The 22,322-nt window shown below is 45.3% G+C and overlaps 1 protein-coding gene and 1 long non-coding RNA gene across 4 annotated transcripts in view; one reads left to right on the forward strand and one right to left on the reverse strand.

Moving 5' to 3' along the window:
* Positions 1-22,322, forward strand: part of LOC122916106 — an 80,035-nt gene that overhangs the window by 54,005 nt on the left and 3,708 nt on the right. The window lies entirely within an intron of this gene.
* Positions 1-22,322, reverse strand: part of DLGAP4 (DLG associated protein 4) — an 85,350-nt gene that overhangs the window by 12,253 nt on the left and 50,775 nt on the right. For 2 of the 3 annotated variants that reach the window (XM_044263088.1, XM_044263087.1), the window contains 3 exons: positions 21,949-22,310; positions 19,346-19,434; positions 18,369-18,781 (listed from right to left, as the gene is read on the reverse strand). In XM_044263088.1, coding sequence (XP_044119023.1) covers positions 18,369-18,781; positions 19,346-19,434; positions 21,949-22,310 — 864 coding nt within the window. Of the gene's footprint in view, positions 1-18,368; positions 18,782-19,345; positions 19,435-19,680; positions 19,761-21,948; positions 22,311-22,322 lie in introns of all 3 variants that reach the window. The other variant, XM_044263089.1, reaches the window with a different exon arrangement.

Here is a 22,322-nt window from a genome sequence, read left to right on the forward strand (position 1 = left end):
ACATACAAAAATATATTGTCTTGCTATATACTAACAATAAACAATCTGAAAATGAGGTTAAGAAAACAATCCATTTACAACAGCATAAAGAAGAATAAGATACTTAGAAATAAATTTAACAAGATATATGTAAGATTAAAAAAAAAGATATATGTAAGATTTGTATACTGAGAACTATAAAATACTATGAAAAGCTTTAAAAACCTAGGTAAATGAAAAGACAGCCCATGGGCATGGATTGGAAGACTTTAACAGTAAGATGGCAATACTCCCCAAATTGAATTACGGATTTAACACAATCCCTATCAAAATAAAATACCAGCTTTTTGGGGGCAGAAATCGACAGTGTGATCCCAAAACTCATGGAAAAGCAAGATCAAAGTACATACTTTAGAACTTCCTTTAGTGAGAAGCTGAGAGCTGGCTATAAACTTGTTTTATTTGTATTTTTATCTGAAGAACAAAGTTGGAAGACTCACACTTCCCAATTTCAAAACTTGCTTCAAAGTTATAGTAATCATGACAGTGTGGTACTAGCATAAATATACACATGTGCATCATTGCGAAGGAATAGAATTCAGAGTTTGGAAATGAATTCTTAACATTTATGGTCAGTTGATTTTTGACAAGCGTACCAATAACTATTTACTGAGGAAGGAATAATCACTCGAACAAACGGTACTAGACTAGATATCTAAATGTAAAAGATTGAGTGGGCTCATACCATACACAAAAACTAACTAGTTTCCGTAGTGTAGTGGTTATCACGTTCGCCTGACACAAAAACTAACTCACAGACATAAATATAACAGATAAAATTATAAAATTCTTAGAAGCAAATAGGAGTAAATCTTTTTTTTTTTTTAAGATTTTATTTATTTATTTGACAGAGAAAGATCACAAGTAGGCAGAGAGGCAGGCAGAGAGAGAGAGAGAGGAGGAGGAAGCAGGCTCCCTGCTGAGCAGAGAGCCCGATGCGGGACTCGATCCCAGGACCCTGAGATCATGACCTGAGCCGAAGGCAGCGGCTTAACCCACTGAGCCACCCAGGCGCCCTAGGAGTAAATCTTAAAGATCCTGGATTAAGCAATGGTTTCTTAGACCTGACATCAAAATTGTAAGCAACCAGAAAACTGAAAAATGGGTAAAGAAAATATAGTATATCCATACAATGGAATTTTATTCAGCAATTAGAAGGAACAAAATACCAATTTATGGGGGTGCCTGGGTGGCTCAGTGGGTTAAAGCCTCTGCCTTCGGCTCAGGTCATGATCCCAGGGTCCTGGGTTTGAGCCCCGCATCAGGCTCTCTGCTTAGCGGGGAGCCTGCTTCCCCCTCTCTCTCTGCCTGCCTCTCTGCCTACTTGTGATCTCTGTCTGTCAAATAAATAAAATCTTAAAAAAAAAAAAAAACAATTTATTTTATAACATGGATAAACCTCAAAAATATGCAAAATGAAAGAAGCCAGACCCAAAAGACCATATATATTGTGATGCCATTTGTATGAAAATATCTAGAATGGGAAAATCCACAGAGAAGAAAGCAGATTAGTGTTTGCCTGGGGTGGGAGGGTAGGGGAGAGAGGGGCCGGGAATGATGACTCCAGGGTACAAGGATTCTTTCTATGTGTGATGAAAATGTTCTAAAATTAGGTGGTGATGATTGCATAGCTCCATGAATATAACAAAAACCACTGAACTGTATACTTTAAAGGGGTGAATTTTATGGTATGTAAACAGTATCTCAATGCTGTTATAAAAGAATTGTTCACAGCTGAAAACCAGAAACAATTCAAGGGCTCATCAGTGGAGCAAAGAATAGTATATTCAATGGTGTAATGCTACTTAACAATGAGAAGAATGTTTTCTAGGTACAGGCATTAACATGGATGTAGCTCAAAGCTCAAATACAAGGTTGAATTAAAAAAGGCATTTATCAGCGCGCCTCAGGGCACCTGGGTGTCTCAGGCGGTTGAGCATCTGATTCTTGAACTCAGTTCAGGTCTTGATCTCAGGGTTGTGAGTTCAAGCCCTACTAAAAAAAAAGAAAAAAGAAAAAAAAAAAAAAAAGACAAGCCTCAGAAAAATAGGCATATCCTGTGCTTCTGCTAGTAGAAAATTCAGACACAGGCAAAACAAAACATTATATTCCTTAGGGTTACACATCTACGTATAAAGAAAAGCAAGAATATAATTAACTTGAGGATAACAAATTTTAGGATAGTGCTTACTGCTACGGCAGAAGGAAGGTGATACCACTGGACTTAAAAGATGGTAACATTCGGGACGCCTGGGTGGCTCGGTTGGGCGGCTGCCTTTGGCTCAGGTCATGATCCCGGCGTCCTGGGATCGAGTCCCGCATCGGGCTCCTTGCTCGGCAGGGAGCCTGCTTCTCCCTCTGCCTGCCTCTCTGTCTGCCTGTGCTTGCTCTCTCTCCCTCTCTCTCTCCCTCTCTCTCTGACAAATAAATTAAAAAAAAAAAAAAAAAAAAAAGATGGTAACATTCTATTTATAAAAAAGGTGGTGGATACAGGAGTATTCTTTTTGTCTTTACTCTGTCTGCTCTTTGCATGTATATAAAGAATAATAAGAAGAATGAAAACAAAATAACAACTGAGTTAATGCCAGCTCTTAGGTTCTCATTAAAGAAGTTCTAAAGGATATACTCAGAGGGTGCCTGGCTGACTCAGTTGTGCCACTCTTGATCTTGGGGTCGGGAGTTCAAGCCCCACATGGGGTATAGAGGTTACAAAAAAAAAAAAGATGAACCTTAAAACAGATAAAGAATATACTCAGCAAAGAAAAGAATTATCAAAGAAGGAAGATCTGAAATATAAGAAGGATGAGCAAAGAAAATGACAAACACAGATAAATATAAATACATACATATATATGTAATGATTCCTGTAATTATATAAGAATCATCAGTTGGAGGGGTTAACCATAAGAAAACAATTAGATAAATCATAAGGTCCTTGTGTTGTCTGAGAGAAAGGTGAAGATGTTAAATAATTTAATATTAAGATTTTAAGGGTTGGGGGCGCCTGGGTGGCTCAGTGGGTTAAGCCGCTGCCTTCGGCTCAGGTCATGATCTCGGGGTCCTGGGATCGAGTCCCGAATCGGGCTCTCTGCTCAGCAGGGAGCCTGCTTCCTCCTCTCTCTCTGCCTGCCTCTCTGCCTACTTGTGATTTCTCTCTGTCAAATAAATAAATAAAATCTTTAAAAAAAAAAAAAAAAAGAAAAAGATTTTAAGGGTTGAAAGAAGAGCAGTGCAGTCTCTAACTCCTGTGGCCATTACAGCTAATTGTCTCCAATGTTTGTTTCTCTTTATCCCTCAGAAATAGCACCTGAGTTTCTTTTCTTCATGTCAAATAGCAACTTTATTCAAATAAAGTAAAAATACAGAAATATTTTTTAGGCATGGTGTGAATTTTCCAGGAGAAAGTATTGTCAAATGGAAAACAGGGAAGGTTTGCACAAGATCAGAATCCTCTAACAAGCTACAGTAGAATCAGGATTCGAGTAAGGACTTCTGTGGTTGGTATTATTTTGCAGCTTTGTAACGCACACACTCTGCTAAGCACAGCGCAGGATTCTGAAAATAAGAGATGTATGGGGACCTTCGAGTTTTAACTGGGCACGTAGCAGCTCGGACCCAGGCATTCATTCCCTTGGCTACCCTTGAAATGAGCGATAAAGTGTGTGGAAAAAGTAGTGTGTGCGGCTGCGCTGCCCTTGTGCTCTTCCGGTTCCTTTGCTGGCTGGAATGCACTTGGGACTTCTGGAATCCAGCAGCCACTCTGAACGACGAGAAGATTTTTTTGTTTTACAAAGATTTTATTTATTGAGAGAGAAGAGAGGATGAGTGCGAGCTGGGGGCAGAGGGACTCCACACTGGGTGCAGAGCCTGACAGGGGCTCGATCTCAGGACTCCGAGATAATGATGACCTAAGCTGAAAGCAGGAGTTGGATATTCAACCAACGGGACCACTCAGGTGCCCAGAATGATGAGATTTGGTGAGTGGAAGCCAATTCTATGACATCAAACCTTAGAAAAAGCAAGCCTGGGGCATTAGCATTCCTATCTCAGACATACTTGAAAGATATAAAGTCTTGTTTTCAAACCACTTTTTCTTTCTTTTTAAAGTTATTTTTATGCAAACTTAATACCAACTAATACAGCCTCAATACTAGGAAAGAGAAGCAGAAGAGGGGATGTTAATCCAAAAGAAGACAAGAGAGGGGGGCACCTGGGTGGCTCAGTGGGTTAAGCCTCTGTCTTCGGCTCAGGTCATGATCTCAGGGTTCTGGGATGGAGCCCCGCATCGGGCTCTCTGCTCAGCAGGGAGCCTGCTTCCTCCTCTCTCTCTGCCTGCCTCTCTGCCTACTTGTGATCTCTGTCAAATAAATAAATAAAATCTTAAAAAAAAAAAAAAGAAAGACAAGAGAGGAGAAAAAAATAGAACAGATACCACAAAATAACATGGTAGGAACAACCCTAAGTATATAGAAATCCCATTATAAATGGACTACATTGTCTACTTCTGAAGTAAAAATTAAGAGACTGGACAAAACTCAAAATACAGACATAGGCTGATTATAGGAGACAGGACTACAAAGACAGTGAGAGAAAGGTTGAAAGTAAGTGCACAGAAAGACGTGGTATATCAGACAGACCGCAGGACAGCTGTACAGAACTCACAACACACAAGATTTTAAAGCAGAACATAACATATATCCAGAGAAATAGAGTGGGTTACTATCCATTCATCAGGAATATCACAATCCTAAGCTCTGTTCCCCTCAAACACTCCCTGGAATTGCCTGTTTCCCACTGGGGCACTAACTCAGTTTCTTCTCTCTCACCTAAGAACACCACCTGAACAGCTGTCCCCTTTCTCTCCAGCATAAGGAATTTTCCCTTCCTCACAAGGTCATTCTCGACAACATATAAACATGCCTTTATCACTGTTTACAAACAGAAGGAACAAAAAACCCCAACCCTGTTCTCCGACATTCTATCCCTTCATTTCTCTGTTCCCTGTACAGAAAAAGTCAGCCATATGGCTGTCTGTACTCACTGTCTCCAATTACTTCTGTTCTCCTTGAACCCTTCTCCGGTCAGGCTGCCCCTGCACCCACCAGCCCCCTTTCACCACAACAGGCCATTTCTTGAAGGTCTCCGATGACCTTATGTTTCTAGATCTGACCTGTGGTGCCCAGCAGCAGCATCTGACACAGCAGTCTCTCCTCTTAAAAACTGTTCCGCTGCGTTCCAGCTGTTTCTCCCATCTCACTGGTCACTCCTCCTCTCCTCCTATAAGGTGTTTGTGTCTCTACTCCCTAGGCTTTGCCCTCTCACTCCTCTCTTTCTTTAAAAATTTATTTATTTATTTTTGGGAGGGGAAAAGGAATGCACATGTGTGAGTGGAGAGCAGGGCCGAGTGAGAGAATGTCAAGCAGACTCCCCACTGCACACGGAGCCCCTTGCAGGGCTCAGTCTCATGACCAGGGAGATCAACATCCGAGCTGAAACCACGAGTTGGACGCTTAACGGACTAAGCCACGCAGTCGCCCTGCCATCTCATTTCTTTCTTCCTTTCTTTTTTTTTTTTTAAAAAGATTTTATTTACTTACTTGACAGAGAGAGAGAGAGAGATCACAAGTAGGCAGAGCAGCAGGCAGAGATAGAGGGGGAAGCAGGCTCCCCGCTGAGCAGAGAGCCCGATGCGGGGCTTGATCCCAGGACCCTGAGATCATGACCTGAGCCGAAGGCAGAGGCTTAACCCACTGAGCCACCCAGGCGCCCCATCATCTCATTTCTTTAAAAAAATTTTTGTTCATCAGTATTTTATTATTATTATTTTTAAAGGTTTTATTTACTTATTTGAGAAAGAGAGAGAGCATGAGCCAGGGACAGAGGCAGATGGAGAGCGAGAGGCAGACTTCCCCACTGAGCAGGGAGCCCGATACGGGGCTCGATCCCAGGACTCGAGCCACCCAGATGTCCCCTGCCATCTCATTTCTGACCTGAACATGTACTCTGAGGACTACCTGTAGAATCTTAAAGCCTGGGGCTTTGCCAGTTTTGACTCCTTTTACTGTTTCATACCCAGTCTGTCAGGAAAACCTGCTCTGCCTTCCAGATGTATCCAGAACTGCGTCGTCTCAGAAGCGCTCCGTCGCCACCACTGTCTTGTCTTACCCAGACTGTGGTGACATCGTCCTCATTTCCCCACCTTCCACTTGTGCCCCGTACTTCTTTTGAACAGAGAAGCCAGATTCATCCTTTTTAAAAAAGAATGTCAAGCTGCAGCCCTCAAAACCCTCCAGTGAGTTTCTCCTCTGAGAGCAAAACCAAGCCTTTCATGCCACCTCTGAGGCCCTCTGTGGTGTGGGGCACCGCCGCCCAACCCCATCTCCCACGTCCCACCTGCTGCTGCAGCCGCGCTGGCCGCTTCCTGGGCCTGAAGACCCTCAGGCATGTGCCCACCCCCGGAGCTCTCTGTCCTTGCCACTGCCTCTGCCCTCCAGATCTCCAGGATTGCTGTTGCTGTCTCCCACCCCACCATGTGTGGGACGGCCACACTGCTCCCATCCCTCACTGTCCCGCTTTCTATGCTGTTTTCTCTGTCACACATGTAAGCATCGTCCATGCTGTTTGCTTATCTGGTTATTTTCTGTCTCTCCTCCTGAGAATGTAGGCCTCATGAGGGCAGGGGCTTGGTTTTGTTTACTGCCTTCTCACCAGAAGCTAGGAAAAGCGCCAGTAAATATTCACAGAATGAGGGAAGGTCGGGACCAGGGGAGGGGCATGGTGCTACTTTCTTGCTACTGTTCCACGGGGGTCATGATGCTCTAGCAGTTAGATAAGAGACTGAAATTCGATGCAAAATTGTCATTGTAGCAAATATTATTTATAATGTATCATAAGAGATGCATCAAAGAGAACAGAGTTATACAAAGTTGCTGCACATGAGTTCTATGTACAGTCTCAAAATAACTCATCAGAATATGCAGAATAGAAAACTGATTGATTTTACTATTAAAAAAATCTAGAGAGTACCAAAAAATAAGCCTAATAAAAATATGTCACACCATCATGGAGCAATCAGCCACACTTGAAGAGAAGGATATAAAAGGGAGAGCTGGATAAACGGAGACAGAAGCTTTATTCATAGCTAAGAAGACTCAGTATTTTATAGGTATCAAGTATTCCCAAATTAATCTATAAATTCTACTTCCAGGCAATGTTCCAGCAAATTTTTCCAAGGAATTTGCTATACTAATTCCAGAATTAGTATTGGACAAATGAAGAGATATGTGAACTTTTTATTTCTGAACACAATAAGGAAGAGAGATTCAGCCTACCAGATACCAAGGAATATTAAAAAGCTATGGCAGTTAATAGCTATTTTCATGTAGGGACGCCTGGGTGGCTCAGTTGGTTAAGCAGCTGCCTTCGGCTCAGGTCATGATCCCAGCGTCCTGGGATCGAGTCCCACATCGGGCTCCTTGCTCCGCAGGGAGCCTGCTTCTCCCTCTGACTCTGCCTGCCTCTCTGTCTGCCTGAGCTCACTCTCTCTCTCATTCTGACAAATAAATAAATAATAATAAAAAAATCTTTAATAAAAAAAAAAATAGCTATTTTAATGTAGAAGTAGACAAAACAGCAGCAGAATAGAATAGAGCCTAGAAACACACCCCTGTGTATGTAAAATTTGGCAGCGGTTCTGTCTGACCAGTATTACTAATCAGTGAGGAAAGTAATGACGTCAATAACTGGTGTTGGGACAACTGGCTTTCTTTCCTTCTTTCTTTTTTTTTTTTTTTTAAGATTTTCTTTCTTTCTTTGAGAGAGAGAGAGACAGTGAGAGAGGGAACACAAGCAGGGGGAGAAGGAGAATCAGGCTTTCTGCTGAGCAAGGAGCCCAATGTGGGCCTTGATCCCAGGACCCTGGGACCATGACCTGAGCCGAAGGCAGACTGAGCCACCCAGGTGCCCCGACAACTGGCTTTCCATATGAAAAAAACAAAAACAAAAACCAACAAAATAAGATTGTAGAATGCATGACATGAACTGCAGATGAATTAAATACCTAAATATGAAAAAAATGGAAAAAAAAAAAAAAACCCCACCACCCAAATTTTGAAACCATGAAAAAAATCCCTATGTCATTTGGACACAGAAGGTGTTCTTAAGAATCAAAGGCGTGAAGGGGAACCCTCCTACACTGCTGGGAATGCAGGTTGGTGCAGCCACTCTGGAAACGAGTATGGAGGTTCCTCAAAAAGTTGAAAATAGAGCTACCCTGCGAACCAGCAATTGCACTACTAGGTATTTACCCTAAAGATACAAATGTAGTGATCCGAAGGGGCACATGCACCTGAATGTTTATAGCAGCAATGTCCACAATAGCTAAACTATGGAAAGAACCTGGATGTCCATCAGCAGATGAATGGAAAAAGAAGATGTGGTATAGATATATAATGGGGTATATGCAGCCATAAGAAGAAATGAAATCTTGCCATTTGCAACAGCGTGGATGGAACTAGAGGGTATTGTGCTGAGCAAAATAACTCAATCAGAGAAAGTCAATTATCATATGATCTCTCTGAAATGAGGAATTTGAGAGGCAGGGTGGGGTGTCATGGGGGTTAGGGAGGGAAAAAATGAAACAAGATGGGATCAGGAGGGAGACAAACCACAAGAGACTCTTAATCTCATGAAACAAACTGAGGGTTGCTGGGGAGTGGGGGTGTAGGGATAGGGTGGTTGGGTTATGGACATTGGGGAGGGTATGTGATATCATGGGTGCTGTGAAATGTGTTAGCCTGATGATTCACAGACCTGTACCCCTGCGGCAAATAATACATCATATGTTAATTTTAAAAAGTTGCATTAAACGTAAAATCATATGCTATTTCTCCATTAAAAAAAAAAAAAAGGAATCAAAGGTGTGGGTGCCTGGGTGGCTCGGTTGTTAAGCTTCTGCCTTTAGCTCAGGTCATGATCCCAGCATCCTGGGATAGAGCCCCATGTCAGCAGGAAGCCTGCTTCTCCCTTTCCCACTCCCCATGTTGTGTTCTATCTCTCTCTGCCTTTCTGTCAAATAAATAAATAAAATCTTTAAAAAAAAAACAAAAAAAGAATCAAATCAGGTGCATTCAGTGTATCAAAAAGATTTACAACTTTTTAAGGTATTATTCATTTGATAGACAGAGATTGCAAGTAGGCAGAGAGAGAGACACAGAGAAAGAGGAAGGGAAGCAGGCTCCCTACCAAGCAGAGAGCTCGATGCGGGGCTTTATCCCAGGACCCTGGGATCATGACCTGAGCTGAAGACAGAGGCTTTAACCCACTGAGCCACCCAGGCGCCCCAATGTAACAACTTTTTAAAAAACATTTTATTTATTTACTTGAGACACAAAGAGATAGTGGACAAGCAGGGTAAGGGGCAGGGCAGGCAGAGCCAGAGGGAGTAGCATCCTCCCCACTGAGCAAGGAGCCCGACTTGGGACTCAATTCCAGGACCTTGGGATCATGACCTGAGCCCCCAGGCGCACACCTAATGACCACCAAAATACATGAAAGCAAAAACCGACAGAAGTGAAGGGAGAAACTGACAGTTCTATAGTAATAGTTGGAGACTTTAATGTCCCACTCACAATAATAGCACAAGACAGAAGATAAGTAAGGAAATAGAGCATTTAAATAACACAATAAGCCTAGATCTATCAGACTTAATACAGAGCACCCTTCCCAACAATAGAATATACATTAAGTACCCCACCGCCAAACCAAGTTTTTTCAAAATCAAACTCTAGGCCCAACATGGGGCCTGAACTCACGACCTTAAGATCAAGAGTCACATGCTCCACTGACTGAGCCACGGGTGCACCCACAAGTTAAGTCTCAACAGATTTTTAAAAAGATATAAACCATACACAGGGGGCACCTGGGTGGCTCAGTGGGTTAAGCCGCTGCCTTCGGCTCAGGTCATGATCTCAGGGTCCTGGGATCGAGTCCCCCATCGGGCTCTCTGCACAGCAGGGAGCCTGCTTCCCTCTCTCTCTCTCTCTGCCTGCCTCTCTGTCTACTGTGATCTCTGTCAAATAAATAAATAAAATCTTAAAAAAAAACACAAAAAAAAACATATACAGTATCTTCTCTGAACATAGCAGGATGAAGTTAGAAATCAATTTAACAAAAGGAAAACTGGAAAACTCACAAAATTGTGTAAATTAAACAATATACTTATTTGGGTGGGGGACACAGGGAGCGGAGGGAGACGGGGTAGGGAGAGAGGGAGAGAGAAGCAATACTAAGCAGGCTCCGTGCCCAGTACAGAGCCTAAGGTAGGGCTTGATCTCACAACCTTGAGATCATGACCTGAGCCAAAATTCAAGAGTTGGATGCTTAACTGGGCCACCCTGGGAACCCCTCCCTTTTCCTAAGAGAGGGAGAGAGAGAAAAAGAGAGAATATAACTTTTTTTTTTTTAAGATTTATTTATTTATTTGACACAGAGAGAGAGGTCACAAGTAGGCAGAAAGGCAGGTGGGGGGTGGGGGGGAAGGGGGGAAGCAGGCTCCCTGCTGAGCAGAGAGCCCGATGGCAGGGTTCCATCCCAGGACCCTGAGATCATGACCTGAGCCTAAGGCAGAGGCTAACCCACTGAGCCACCCAGGCACCCGAGAATATACTTTTAAACAACCAATGGATCAAAGAAGAAATAGAGGGGGAATTAGGAAATACCGAGAGATGAATGAAAATAAAACATATCCAAACTTAGGAAATATAACAAGTGCTAAGAGGGAAATTTATGGCCATAGACACATTAAAAACTTAAGGAAAGATCTCAAATCTAACAATCTAACTTTACAACTTAAGGAGCTAGAAAAGAAGAACAAAAAACCCAAAGACAGCAGGAAGAAGGAAACAGGATTAGAGCAGAGACAGAGAATAGAAAAACAATAGAGAAAAATTAATGAAACAAAAAGATCAGCAGAACTGACAAACTTTAGCTCAACAGAGCAAAAGAAGTCAAACACTAAATCAGAAGTGGAAGTGGAGGTATTATTACCAATTCTATAGGAATAAAACGACTGTAAGAACACTAGAACAGTTACACACCAATAAATCAGATAGCCTGGATGAAAAGGAAAAATTCCTAGAAAGACAAAACCTGCCAAGACTAAATCATGAAAAAATAGAAAATCGGAATAGACTTTTATCTAATAAGGAGACTGAATCAGTCCTCAAAATCTCCCAATAAAGAAAAACCCTTCATTGGTCAATCTTACCAAAGATTTAAAGAATTACTAATCCTCAAACTTTTCCAAACATTGAAGAAACACTTCCTAACTCATTCTGTGAAGCCCCATTACTCGGAAACCAAAGCCAGACAAAAACACTACAAGAAAAGAAAGTTACAGACCAACATCCCTATGAATGTCAATATCAAAATCCTCAAGAAAATACTAGCAAATACAACTCTGTGGCACATTAAAAGGGTTACATACCATGATCAAGTGGGACTTCTGCCTGGAATGGAAGGATGATTCAACATGAAAATCAATTAATATACTAAGATGCCACATAAACAGAATGAAGGAAAACAACCACACGATCATCTCAATTCATACAGATAAAGCACTTGACAAAATCCAACACCCTTTAATGAGAAAAACACTTAACAAACTAGGAACAGAAGGAAACTACCTCAACGTAATAGAAGCCATCTATTAAAAAGCCACAGTGAGCATCATACTCAACGATCAAAGTCTAAAAGTGTTTCCTCTAAGACCAGAGATAAGGCAAGGATACCCACTATTACCACTTCTATTCGGCAGTACTAAAGTTCTAGACAGAGCAGTTAGGCAAGGAAAAGACAAGACATCCAAATTGGAATGGGAGAAGTAAAATGATCTGTTTGCAGATATGATATTCTGTGTAGGAAACTGCAGAGATGACACATGCATGCACAGACACAGAATTATTAAGTGAATTCAGCAAAGCAGCAGGATGCAAAGCTAATACAAATGAGTTGCTTTTCTATATGGTAACAACAGATAAGTGGAAAAGGAAATTATAAAACAATTCCATTTACATTAGCATCAAATAGTATAAAATATTTAAGAAGTATGTAACCAAGGAGGTGAAAGGCTTGTACAAAGGAAACTATAAAACACTGCTGAAAGAAATTAAAACACACAATAAACAGAAGCCAATCCACTGTTCATCATGACTTAATATTGTTAAATGTCAATACTACCCAAAGCCATAGTATGCCCTTTCAAAAATTCCAACAGTGTATTTTTGCAGAAATAGGAAAACGCATCCTAAAAGTCCTATGCAACCTCAGGGGACCCCAAATATGCAAAACAATCTTGAAAAAGAACAAAATGGGAAGACTCAAACTTCGTGATTTCAAAACCTCCTACAAAGCCACAGAAATCAAAACAGTGGTGTTGGCATATAGACTGACCTATAGATCAATGGAATAAAACAGACAGCCCTGAAGTAAACCCTTGCATATATGGGGAAATGATTTTTGACAAGGGTACCAAGACAAATGGGGAAAGGACGGTCCTTTCAACAGACGGTGCTGGGAAAACTGGACACCCACATGCAAAAGTTAGACCCACCTAATGCCATATACAAAGATGAACTCAAAATGGATCAAGAACCTAAATGTAATACCCTTTACAACAGTAAAACTCTTAGAAGAAAAAACAGCACAAAAGCTTCAGGACACTGGATTTGTAATGATTTCTTGGTTTTGACATGAAAGGCATAGGTAACAAAAAAACGAATTCATGAAAATTCAAGATTTTGTGCAGTATAAAAGTCCTCTACAGAGTAAAAACATAATGCACAAAATGGGAGAAAATATTTGCAGATTATATATCTGGATAAGGAATTAATATTTACAATATAGAGAGATCTCTTAAAACTCAATAACAAAAAAAGCAAACAACCTGACTTCAGAATGGGCAAAGGACTTCCATAGATATTTAGATATTTCTCAAAAGAAGACCTATGAATGGCCAACAAATACATGAAGCCATGCTCAAAATCACTAATACTTAGGGAAATGTGAGTCAAAACTATAAAAAGATACCCCTCACACCCATGAGGATGGCTACTATGAAAGAAATGGGGAACAAGTATGGGAAAGTACGTAGAGAAATTGGAACCCTTGAGCACTGCTGGTGGGAGTGTAAAATGATACAGTGACTGTGAGAAACACTGTGGTGCTTCCTCAAAAAACTAAAAATAGAATTACCGGGGTGCCTGGATGGCTCAGTAGGTTAAAGCCTCTGCTTTTGGCTCAGGTTGTGATCCCAGGGTCCTGGGATGTGGGATGGAGCCCCGCGTCGGGCTCTCTGCTTGCCAGGGAGCCTGCTTCCTCCTCTCTCTCTCTGCCTGCCTCTCTGCCTACTTGTGATCTCGATCTGTCAAATAAATAAATAAAATCTTAAAAAAATCATTAAGTTTATTTTTATTTTATTTATTTATTTGAGAAAGAAAGAGCATGTCCATGCAAGGGGAGGGGCAGAGGGCTTGGAGGGAGAGGGACAAGCAGACTTCTGCTGAGCACAGAGCCTGATGCAGGGCTCGATCTCACAACCTTGAAATCATGGCCTAAGCCAAAACCAAGAGCTGGTTGCTTAACTGAGTCACCCAGGTACCCTGATTTTTTTAAAGGCTTTATTTTTAAGTAGTCTCTGCACCCAATGTGGGGCTCAAACGCAAAACCCCAAGATGATGAATTGATGCTCTACCACCAGCCAGGCGCCTCACAAAATCATTAATTTTAAAACATGAGCAATAGTATCAGAGGAAATACTGACCCCTAGAGAAACAAGATTCTTCTTCTCTGAAGAACATTCTGTAGGATTGCAGAGAAGGAGTACTGACATGTAAAGGTCTTCCCGTAAGGAAAGGGCGAGTTTGTCACCCTCCAGCAGGATGTGCTTAAACTCAGATGGCAATAAACCACTTTAATGTTAGCAATACCTGTCACTTTGTCACCAGTAGAAATCACAGAATTTCATACCACATTATAGCTGTCACAGTTATCTTGAAATAATGTTTACTGTCATCACTACTTGGAAATTATAGTAATTAGACTCACTGCTAGATTGTGTTATTTAATGTCTTTTAAAAAAAATTGGGGCGCCTGGGTGGCTCAGTGGGTTAAGCCTCTGCCTTCAGCTCAGGTCATGATCCCAGGGTCCTGGGATCGAGCCCCGCATCGGGCTCTCTGCTCAGCGGGGAGCCTGCTTCCTCCCCTCTCTCTGCCTGCTTCTCTGTCTACTTGTGATCTCTGTCAAATAAATAAATAAGCTCTTAAAAAAATTATTTATTTGACAGAGAGATCATAAGCAGGCAGAGAGAGGGGGAAGCAGGCTCCCTGCTGAGCAGAGCACCCGATGTGGGGCTCGATCCCAGGACCCTGAGATCATGACCTGAGCCGAAGGCAGAGGCTAACCCACTGAGCCACCCAGGGGCCCCGTGTCATTTAGTGTGTTAAAAAAGTATGCATTTTGATAACTCTCTATTAATGTAATTGGTTTCCTTTGTTATTCTGATATAATTTCTACTATATATTATTTAAAATCAGTTTTCTGAGGTATCCACAGAAGCCTACCTTTCAACAAGCCCTGCCCACATAGAGCTGCTAGTTTCTCAGTGCCTTGTAGTTTTATCCAAATTTTAGTTTTTTAAAATAATTTACTCATTTATTTGACAAAGAGCACAAGCAGGGGAAGCGGCAGCCAGAGGGAGAAGCAGGCTCCCCACTAAGCAAGGAGCCCAATGAGGGACTCAATCCCAGGATCCTGGGATCATCACCTGAGGGGAAGGCAGATGCCCAACTGACTGAGCCACCCAGGCGCCCTCCCCTTATTTTAATTTTTATTAAATTAATAAAATTAATTAATTCATAACTTTAAAAATAAGTAAAAGCACAGCAGTGAAAGAAAAATAGGACTACATCAGAATTAAAAACTACCATGTACACAGGTACCACTATTCGCAACATCTAAAGAACTCTTGCAACTCAACAACAAAAAGACAACCCAATTAACAAATAGCCATGGGGTGCCAGGGTGGCTCAGATCGTTGAGTGTCTACCTTCCGCTCAGGTCATGATCCCAGGGTCCTGGGATAGAGCCTGGCATTGGGCTTCCTGCTCTGCGGGAAAACCTGCTTCTCCCTCTCCCTCTGCCTGCTACTCCATGTGCTTGTGCTCTCTCCCTCTCTCTCTGTTACATAAATAAAATTTTTGGAAAAAAAAAGAAAAGAACAAGAGTTGGCTTCACCCATGTTTAAAAAAAAAATACCTCGAAGAAGGAACAGAGGAAGAATGACCTCTTACAGAGATGGCCATAGGAAGCACCTGATGGACAGGGTTTAGAGATAAAGCAAGAAAACCTCCCAATCTCCAAAGATTTCTCCAACAAAAATGTAAAAATAGCCGACAGGTATATGCAAAGATGCTCAACATTATTAGCCGCCATGGATGTACAAATTAAAACCACAAGGAGATACTATTTCACACCCACTAGGATGGCTAGATTCAGAAAGACCAGTAATTCCAAGTGTTGGGGAGGATGTGGAGGAATGAGCATCCTCACATTCTACTCTTGAGAACCTTACATGGTGCAGCCACTGTGGGCAGTAGTTTGGCACGTTCCTCAGAGCGCTGAACGTAGAGTTACCTTGTGATGCAGCCATTCTACTCCTAGGCACATATCCAAAAGAAATGAACACACATCCACACACACACACACACACGTGTTCACAGAAGTGTTCTGGACACTAGCCTGAAAATGGAAACAAACCAATGTCCGTCACCAGATGAATGGATAAAATGAAGTCTACTCAAAGTGCAGGAATGTTCAGCAATAAGGAAGTGCTGACAGATGCTACAACCTGGACGAACCTTGAGAACCTCATGCAAAATGAAAGAAGCAGACACAGGGGCGCCTGGGTGGCTCAGTGGTTTAAAGCCTCTGCCTTCGGCTCAGTTCATGATCCCAGAGTCCTGGGATCGAGCCCCACATCGGGCTCTCTGCTTAGCAGAGACCCTGCTTCCTCCTCTCTCTCTCTCTGCCTCTCTGCCTACTTGTGATCTCTGTTGAATAAATAAATAAGATCTTTAAAAAAGATTTTTTTTTTTTAAAGATTTTATTTATTTATTTGACAGAGAGAAATCACAAGTAGATGGAGAGGCAGGCAGAGAGAGAGAGGGAAGCAGGCTCCCCGCTGAGCAGAGAGCCAGATGTGGGACTCGATCCCAGGACCCTGAGATCTTGACCTGAGCTGAAGGCAGTGGCTCAACCCACTGAGCCACCCAGGCGCCCCTAAAAAAGATTTTAATATAATATCTTTAATAATAAAATCTTTAAAAAAGACCACATATTGTAGGATTCCATTTGTACAAGTATCCAGAACAGCAGATCCCCTGAGACATAATCCGTGGTTGCTAAGAGCTAAGGAGGAGGAACCAATGAGGAGGGACTACTAATAGTTACAGGGTTTCTTTTTGGAGCAATGATAATGAAATTAGTAGTGACGGTTTTAAAACACTGTGAGTGTACTAACTGCCACTGAGCTTTAAAAGGGTGAATTTCATGACGTGTGAATCACAGATCAATAAAGTTGTTACAGCATGACAAAAAGTAAAGAGAAAGAAAGCCTTCCAGAAAAAGACAACTGAAAGATAGATACGAGGAAGAAAAGATCAGAGGCTGAGGCTCCACCTGACAGGTCCCACGTCTGAGTGATGGGAATTTTGGAGAGAGAGAACAAAATTCAAGTGAGGAAATTATTTTGAAGAGTAAATGCAAGGTGGGGCACCTGAGTGGCTCAGTTGGTTAAGCATCTGCCTTTAGCTCAGGTCATGATCCCAGGGTTCCGAGACGGACTGCCATGTCGGGCTCCCTGCTCAGTGAGGAGTCTGCCTCTCCCGCCCGCTCTGCCGATCCCCCTGCTTGGGCTCTCTCTCAAATAAAGAAAATTGTAAAAACAAAAAACAAAACAAAAACCACCCCAAGGTTAATGCAAGGCTATTTCTCAGAAACAAAAGGCCTGTGTCTCCACCTAGGAGGGGCCTATCCGCTGCTGGCACATGAACAAGGTCCCAGTCCTCGGCATGGCACTGAGGAATTTCACAAAAGAGGTCAAGTGAAGAGCCTAACCGCTTCCATCGATAAAAGACACACAAAGGCCTGAGAAGCAGAATGCATCAAACTCTTCAGTACAAGTAACAGAAGCTAAACATAATATAGCCTTAAAGATTCTGAGGGGAAATGAGTTTCAACTTTATGTTTATAGGTGTGTGTGTGTATGTATGTACATGTGTGCACATATATATATATATATACTGTGTTAAGAGGTATATATATTTATAGGTTATTTATACACACACACACACACACACACACCCCTATAAACCTACACATTTATATACATAATTTATTATTTTCAGCTTTACACCCAGCCCAACCATGTGAGGTCTAAATAAAGATACGCAGTTTCCAAAAATTTATCTCGAATTGAAGGTGTGTGGCAGCAAAATGAGGGACTACAGCCAAGAAAGCAGAAGGTCATGTGGTCTGGAAAGTGGGGTGTCCACCATGGGACAGTGGCCAAGGGCAGGTCCAGGTGATAAAAAGGGAAGTCTCTGGACAGCAGCTAGGCAACAGGCCCAGAGAGTGAACTGGCCAGATGAGAACAGAGAACTAGAGGGCACCGGGAAAAAGATGAAATCATGAGGTTATCTGATGTGTGTGCGTATCTGGGAAATAACACAGATGTAGGCTGGCAGATGTGGTGGGACGTGTCAGAAAGTAACAAATTAGAGCTTAGAAAATGAAGTGTAAAAAAGATGAGGCAGTCATTCATTTTAGGGAAAATAAAACGTGGGAAAGGAAATACCCTCATCGGATGGTATTAGGCTCTGCAGGGATCGGTACTTCCATCCTCACAGTGCCCAGAACTACTGGTGGTTATTTAACCCCAAATGGTGGTGTCCGACACGGAGGCAGATGGGACAGAGCCAACTGCTCCTCTCTCAGAGCAGGAAGTCTACATGTTGATGATAAATTTGAGAGGAAACACAAGGGAATCCCATTTAAAAGACAAAAGCCGCAGTAGCAAAGCGAATACCAGAACGCACAGCTGCCGAGACCTGTGGACGTGAGCAGGGGGGTTGAGGCTGGCCGACAGGCCGCCTGGCTCCTGTGGGGAGGCTCAGTGCGTTCTCTAGGCCTTGCCTCCATTCTGAGAAGGGAACCTGGGCCATGAGCCAGGCCCCCTTCCCTCCAGCCCAGGGGCCAGCCCTGCAGCACTCACCTTCTTCAGAGAGGTTGTTCTCTTTGGTCTCCTTGTCCATCTGGCAGCACCAGCCCTCCAGCCGCTCTGTTTCTGCCTGAAGTAGCTTCAAGAACCAGTAGCCGTCCCGGCGGCAGGCTCCCGGCTGCGCTGGCTCCGCCGGGGAGCTGGAGGAGGTCTCAAGCCAGGGGTCGGGTGGGGGCAGCGAGGACGCCTCTAGGGCAGGGTCGCTGTTGTCTCCATAGGAGAGGTTGCGCTTGATCTGGGCAATCTTGGGGGCCTGCCGAGGCCCGGCATCGATGCTGATGGAGTTGGGGTGTGGGGTACAGTCCGGGAGGCTCCTCTCAGATGACTTACAGCTTGAGTCGTTGGCATCCTGGGTGTCTGAGTCAGTGTCCCGTCGGGAGGACATGCTGTGAGAGGGGGCGCTGCTTCTGGGGGGTGGGGTGAAGTGGGGGTGGGGACAGGAAGAGGTGAGAGTCATCAGGAGGGCCAGAGACCAGAGGCCACCCCGACCCGGACACACGGGAGACAGAGAAACGGATGCATCGTCTGCTCACCATGCGCCTGAAGCGGGTCCCACAGCCCCCGTCTCATTCTCTGCTCAGCCCTCGCCCCACCCGTCCGCGCACACGCGCGTGTGCACGCGCACACACACACACACACACACGGACAAGGTCATAAGGTTGCCTGTTTACTGCAGTGGGGCCAGGAAGACCACCAACATTGGGGTGCTGGGCCATGTCTCTGCTGGCCTCGCCGTCCCCCCCGCCCGCGGGCTGATGAATCTCGCAGAGCAAGCGCTCACTACTGGCCCGCCCGCCGGCCTGCCCAGCTTCCCATGCCTGGGCCACTGCCCGAACCCCAAACCCAGCTTGGTTATTAGAAATCCAGCAAGGAGAAGTGGGTTAGGGAGAGCAGGAGGAGAAGGCGCAGGAGATGAGAGCAGAGGGAGGGAGAGGAGGGGGAGAAGCAGCCACCACCTCTGTGCGACTTACCGCCAGTCGTCCTCTACCTGAACCCCGATGGACTGGAATTTGGTAGCGGGACTGGGCTCCTCTTTTGGCACTGGCTGAATGCAGTCAACCTTATTGAAGGACAACGACAGCAACGGCACGGAGACAAAGACAAAAATAAAAAACAAACACCACACTTGCTGCTGAAATTCACATTAGTGGGACGACGCAGAAGGACAGACAGGCACGAGGCATGCGGACACTGCACGCGGGCCCGAGGCCGGACCCAGTGAAGCCGGGCACTGCTCATTCGCGCGGAGGCGGGCGGGCAGGTGGGCGGGAGGTGGGATGGGGTGGAGATGACTGGCTTTCCCTACTCTGAGGAGGGTGCCATCACATCGATTGCTTTGGGTCCGTTGTCCTCCGAGAGGTGGGAACCGTTCCTTCTAGTCCTTTCCTTTACACGCATCAGAGAGAAGAAAAAAAAAGAAGGACGACGAGAGAGAAAGAAAACACACACACACACACAAAGCCACAGCCGTTATCTGGTGTAGTCAAAGCTGGGGGCTGTCTCGAGGCAAAGATCGCTCCCCCCAACCCTGCAGCTGAAGGGCAGGCTGGAGGCGCCTGTATCAGGGACAAACCTTGGACAGCGGTTCTGGATTTGGAAGCTACCCCAAGGTGATAGCCGGTGAGGTTCCAGGACACTCTGGGATGCCATCCCTGGGCCTGGATGGCTGAGGTTACTTTCAGCAGTGGGTGGGCCTGGGGAGCAGTAGGCAGGACCAGGGCCAGGGCCAAGTGCAAAAGCTAGCACTTTTTCTACACTCCTGTTAAAGTGGAAGGAAACCCGGCAGCAGTCATGCCCCAAGTCTGCCTTTCTTCTCTGGGACCAAGATGCATGGCCATGAAGCAGGCAGGCCAGCCTTTCCGTCACTGCTCATGAATGAGGGAGAACCCAAACCTGACCTATAGGGCTTAAGGGGTGGGATGAGGGTTGTCAGGGTATCCTTGGAAACTGGGGACTCCCAGTCCCTTGTCTTCACAGATTTGGCAGGGGCCACAAGGCTTTTTGGGGCAAGGGCCAGGCACCAGGCTCCTCGCCATGGGGATGCGGTTGCATTCCTCCTACAGTAAGAGTCCGCTTGGGAAGTGCACCGTCATGGATCTCAAAGAGCTGTGACAAGAGTTTGGCCCGGGGAGGGGATTAATCCTAGGGAAGAGAAGCCCAGGATGGATCCAAGAGCTAGGATCCTTAACCCCATGTGACTTTCTAGATGAAAGGAACCAACGGTGAACCTAACTCAGACCTTCGGAAGACAGGAGCCTCTGGTTTGGCCAAGGAGAGGGTGGGGCTGCCCAAACAACGACCCTGGGTGACAAGACCCAAGAGACTAGGCTACTCTGATGTCCCTAAGAATCCCTCTTGGAGCAGTTGCACAGGGCAGGGGCTGGACTCCTTATGAAGGATCCCAGAAACCATTAGTCTCCTGGACAACTCTGTTCCTGGATTTGTGGGGAAACTAAAGCCCTGAGTTACCTCTTAGGGGGAAAAAAATTCAGGACAGTGCAAGAAATTGGCTAGTGAGCCTTCTCTGGCCAGAACCATTTGGTCTCCTCCGTGTCTCAAGTTCCTCGGGCATTTTAGCGCTCTGCCATCCACTTGGCCGTATCTGGTTGCTCAGGGGAGCCCTTGCAGCCCCAAGCCACAACGCACACCAACCTGACCTCCCTGAGGGGTCCGCCTTCTCCAAGCTCAAGACTCCCTGTAGCTGCCCTCCCTCCCTCCCTGCCCGGAGTGTGGTCCACTTTAGTCAGAGCCGGCCAGAGCAGGGCTCCAGGTGCCCCAGCTCGGCTGCCAGAAGACAGAGTACTGCTGTCTGGTGCATGCAGAAGGCGCAGTGAAGCAGCGGAGGGGAAGCTGGTGTGCCCTGCCCCACTGTGGGCCACGGTTGTGGGTGTACAGTGAGTTTGGCTTTGGTTCTGCTGGCTTTGGCCACTTGGTCCTGGGGAAATATCTGCCTAGATACCCTTCCCATGGAGGGAGGCATCAGGACCAGCATCACACTTCTCAATTTGACATGGGCCTGGTGCCTCGAGCCACCTACCTGTCCCCAGGGCCCGAGAGGGCTCTGGGTAATGTTCCCCTCAAGCAACCCCCATGGCTCAAGGGCTCTGGGTCCCGGGCCCCAGGCCCATCGGCGTCTACGCTCCATGCTGCTCCCGCCGCCAAGCGGGGCTGTGGCCTCCGCACCCGAGCTGACCTTGGATTAGAGAACTGTTAGGCCAGTCCCACCTCCCACGCGTTGGCTGACAGGGCAAAGGGTGGAGTGGACAGACAGACAGTGGACAAGTGAACAGTGGACAGGAGATGGCTGGCTGAGTGTAACTACATTCACTGGGGCAGCCCATCACAGGAGCAGGGCCACGGCCCACAGCTGCAGACTGCAACGGGAGTGGGCAAATGCAAATAATGTGTGGCTGTGGGTGGAATCTGGTTTGGCCGGCCATGTGGGGCCAACCCCCCAAAAATACAGACAAACCACTTTGCCCCGGAGACTTAGCGGGCCTCCACCAGATGTAATTACACACAGGCAGGTGCACAGAGTGGGCTGAGGACACAAGAGTGCGAAAGGGACCCCTACTTGTATTCCTATAGATGACAGTTTCCTTTTGGGGATGGCCTCGGGGTGGGATTCGGAGCTGGTCAGCGTCCCTTGTTCACTCTTCAGAGCTGCATGTTTTGGGGGTGGCTCAGGGGCCTCCGAGGCCGGGATGACTCCGCCCCGCGTCACACTAGGCGGCCGGGTACTGCTGTCCAGGCTGTCCGACGAGTTGCTCAGGCCCGACTGGCTTGTCACCTCACTCTTGTGGTCCTGGCTGTCCAGGTAGGTGTCCTGGGCAGACTCGGTACTGCTCTGGACCGTGACAGAGATGAAGGGCTTTGACGTGGTACGTGGAGGGACCGGTGGTGGGGTCTTCTTATACGCCACTAGGCATGATGAACCTGCCGATGGGA

The sequence above is a fragment of the Neovison vison genome, chromosome 8, assembly GCF_020171115.1.
Source record: "Neovison vison isolate M4711 chromosome 8, ASM_NN_V1, whole genome shotgun sequence".
Classification (NCBI taxonomy): domain Eukaryota; kingdom Metazoa; phylum Chordata; class Mammalia; order Carnivora; family Mustelidae; genus Neogale; species Neogale vison.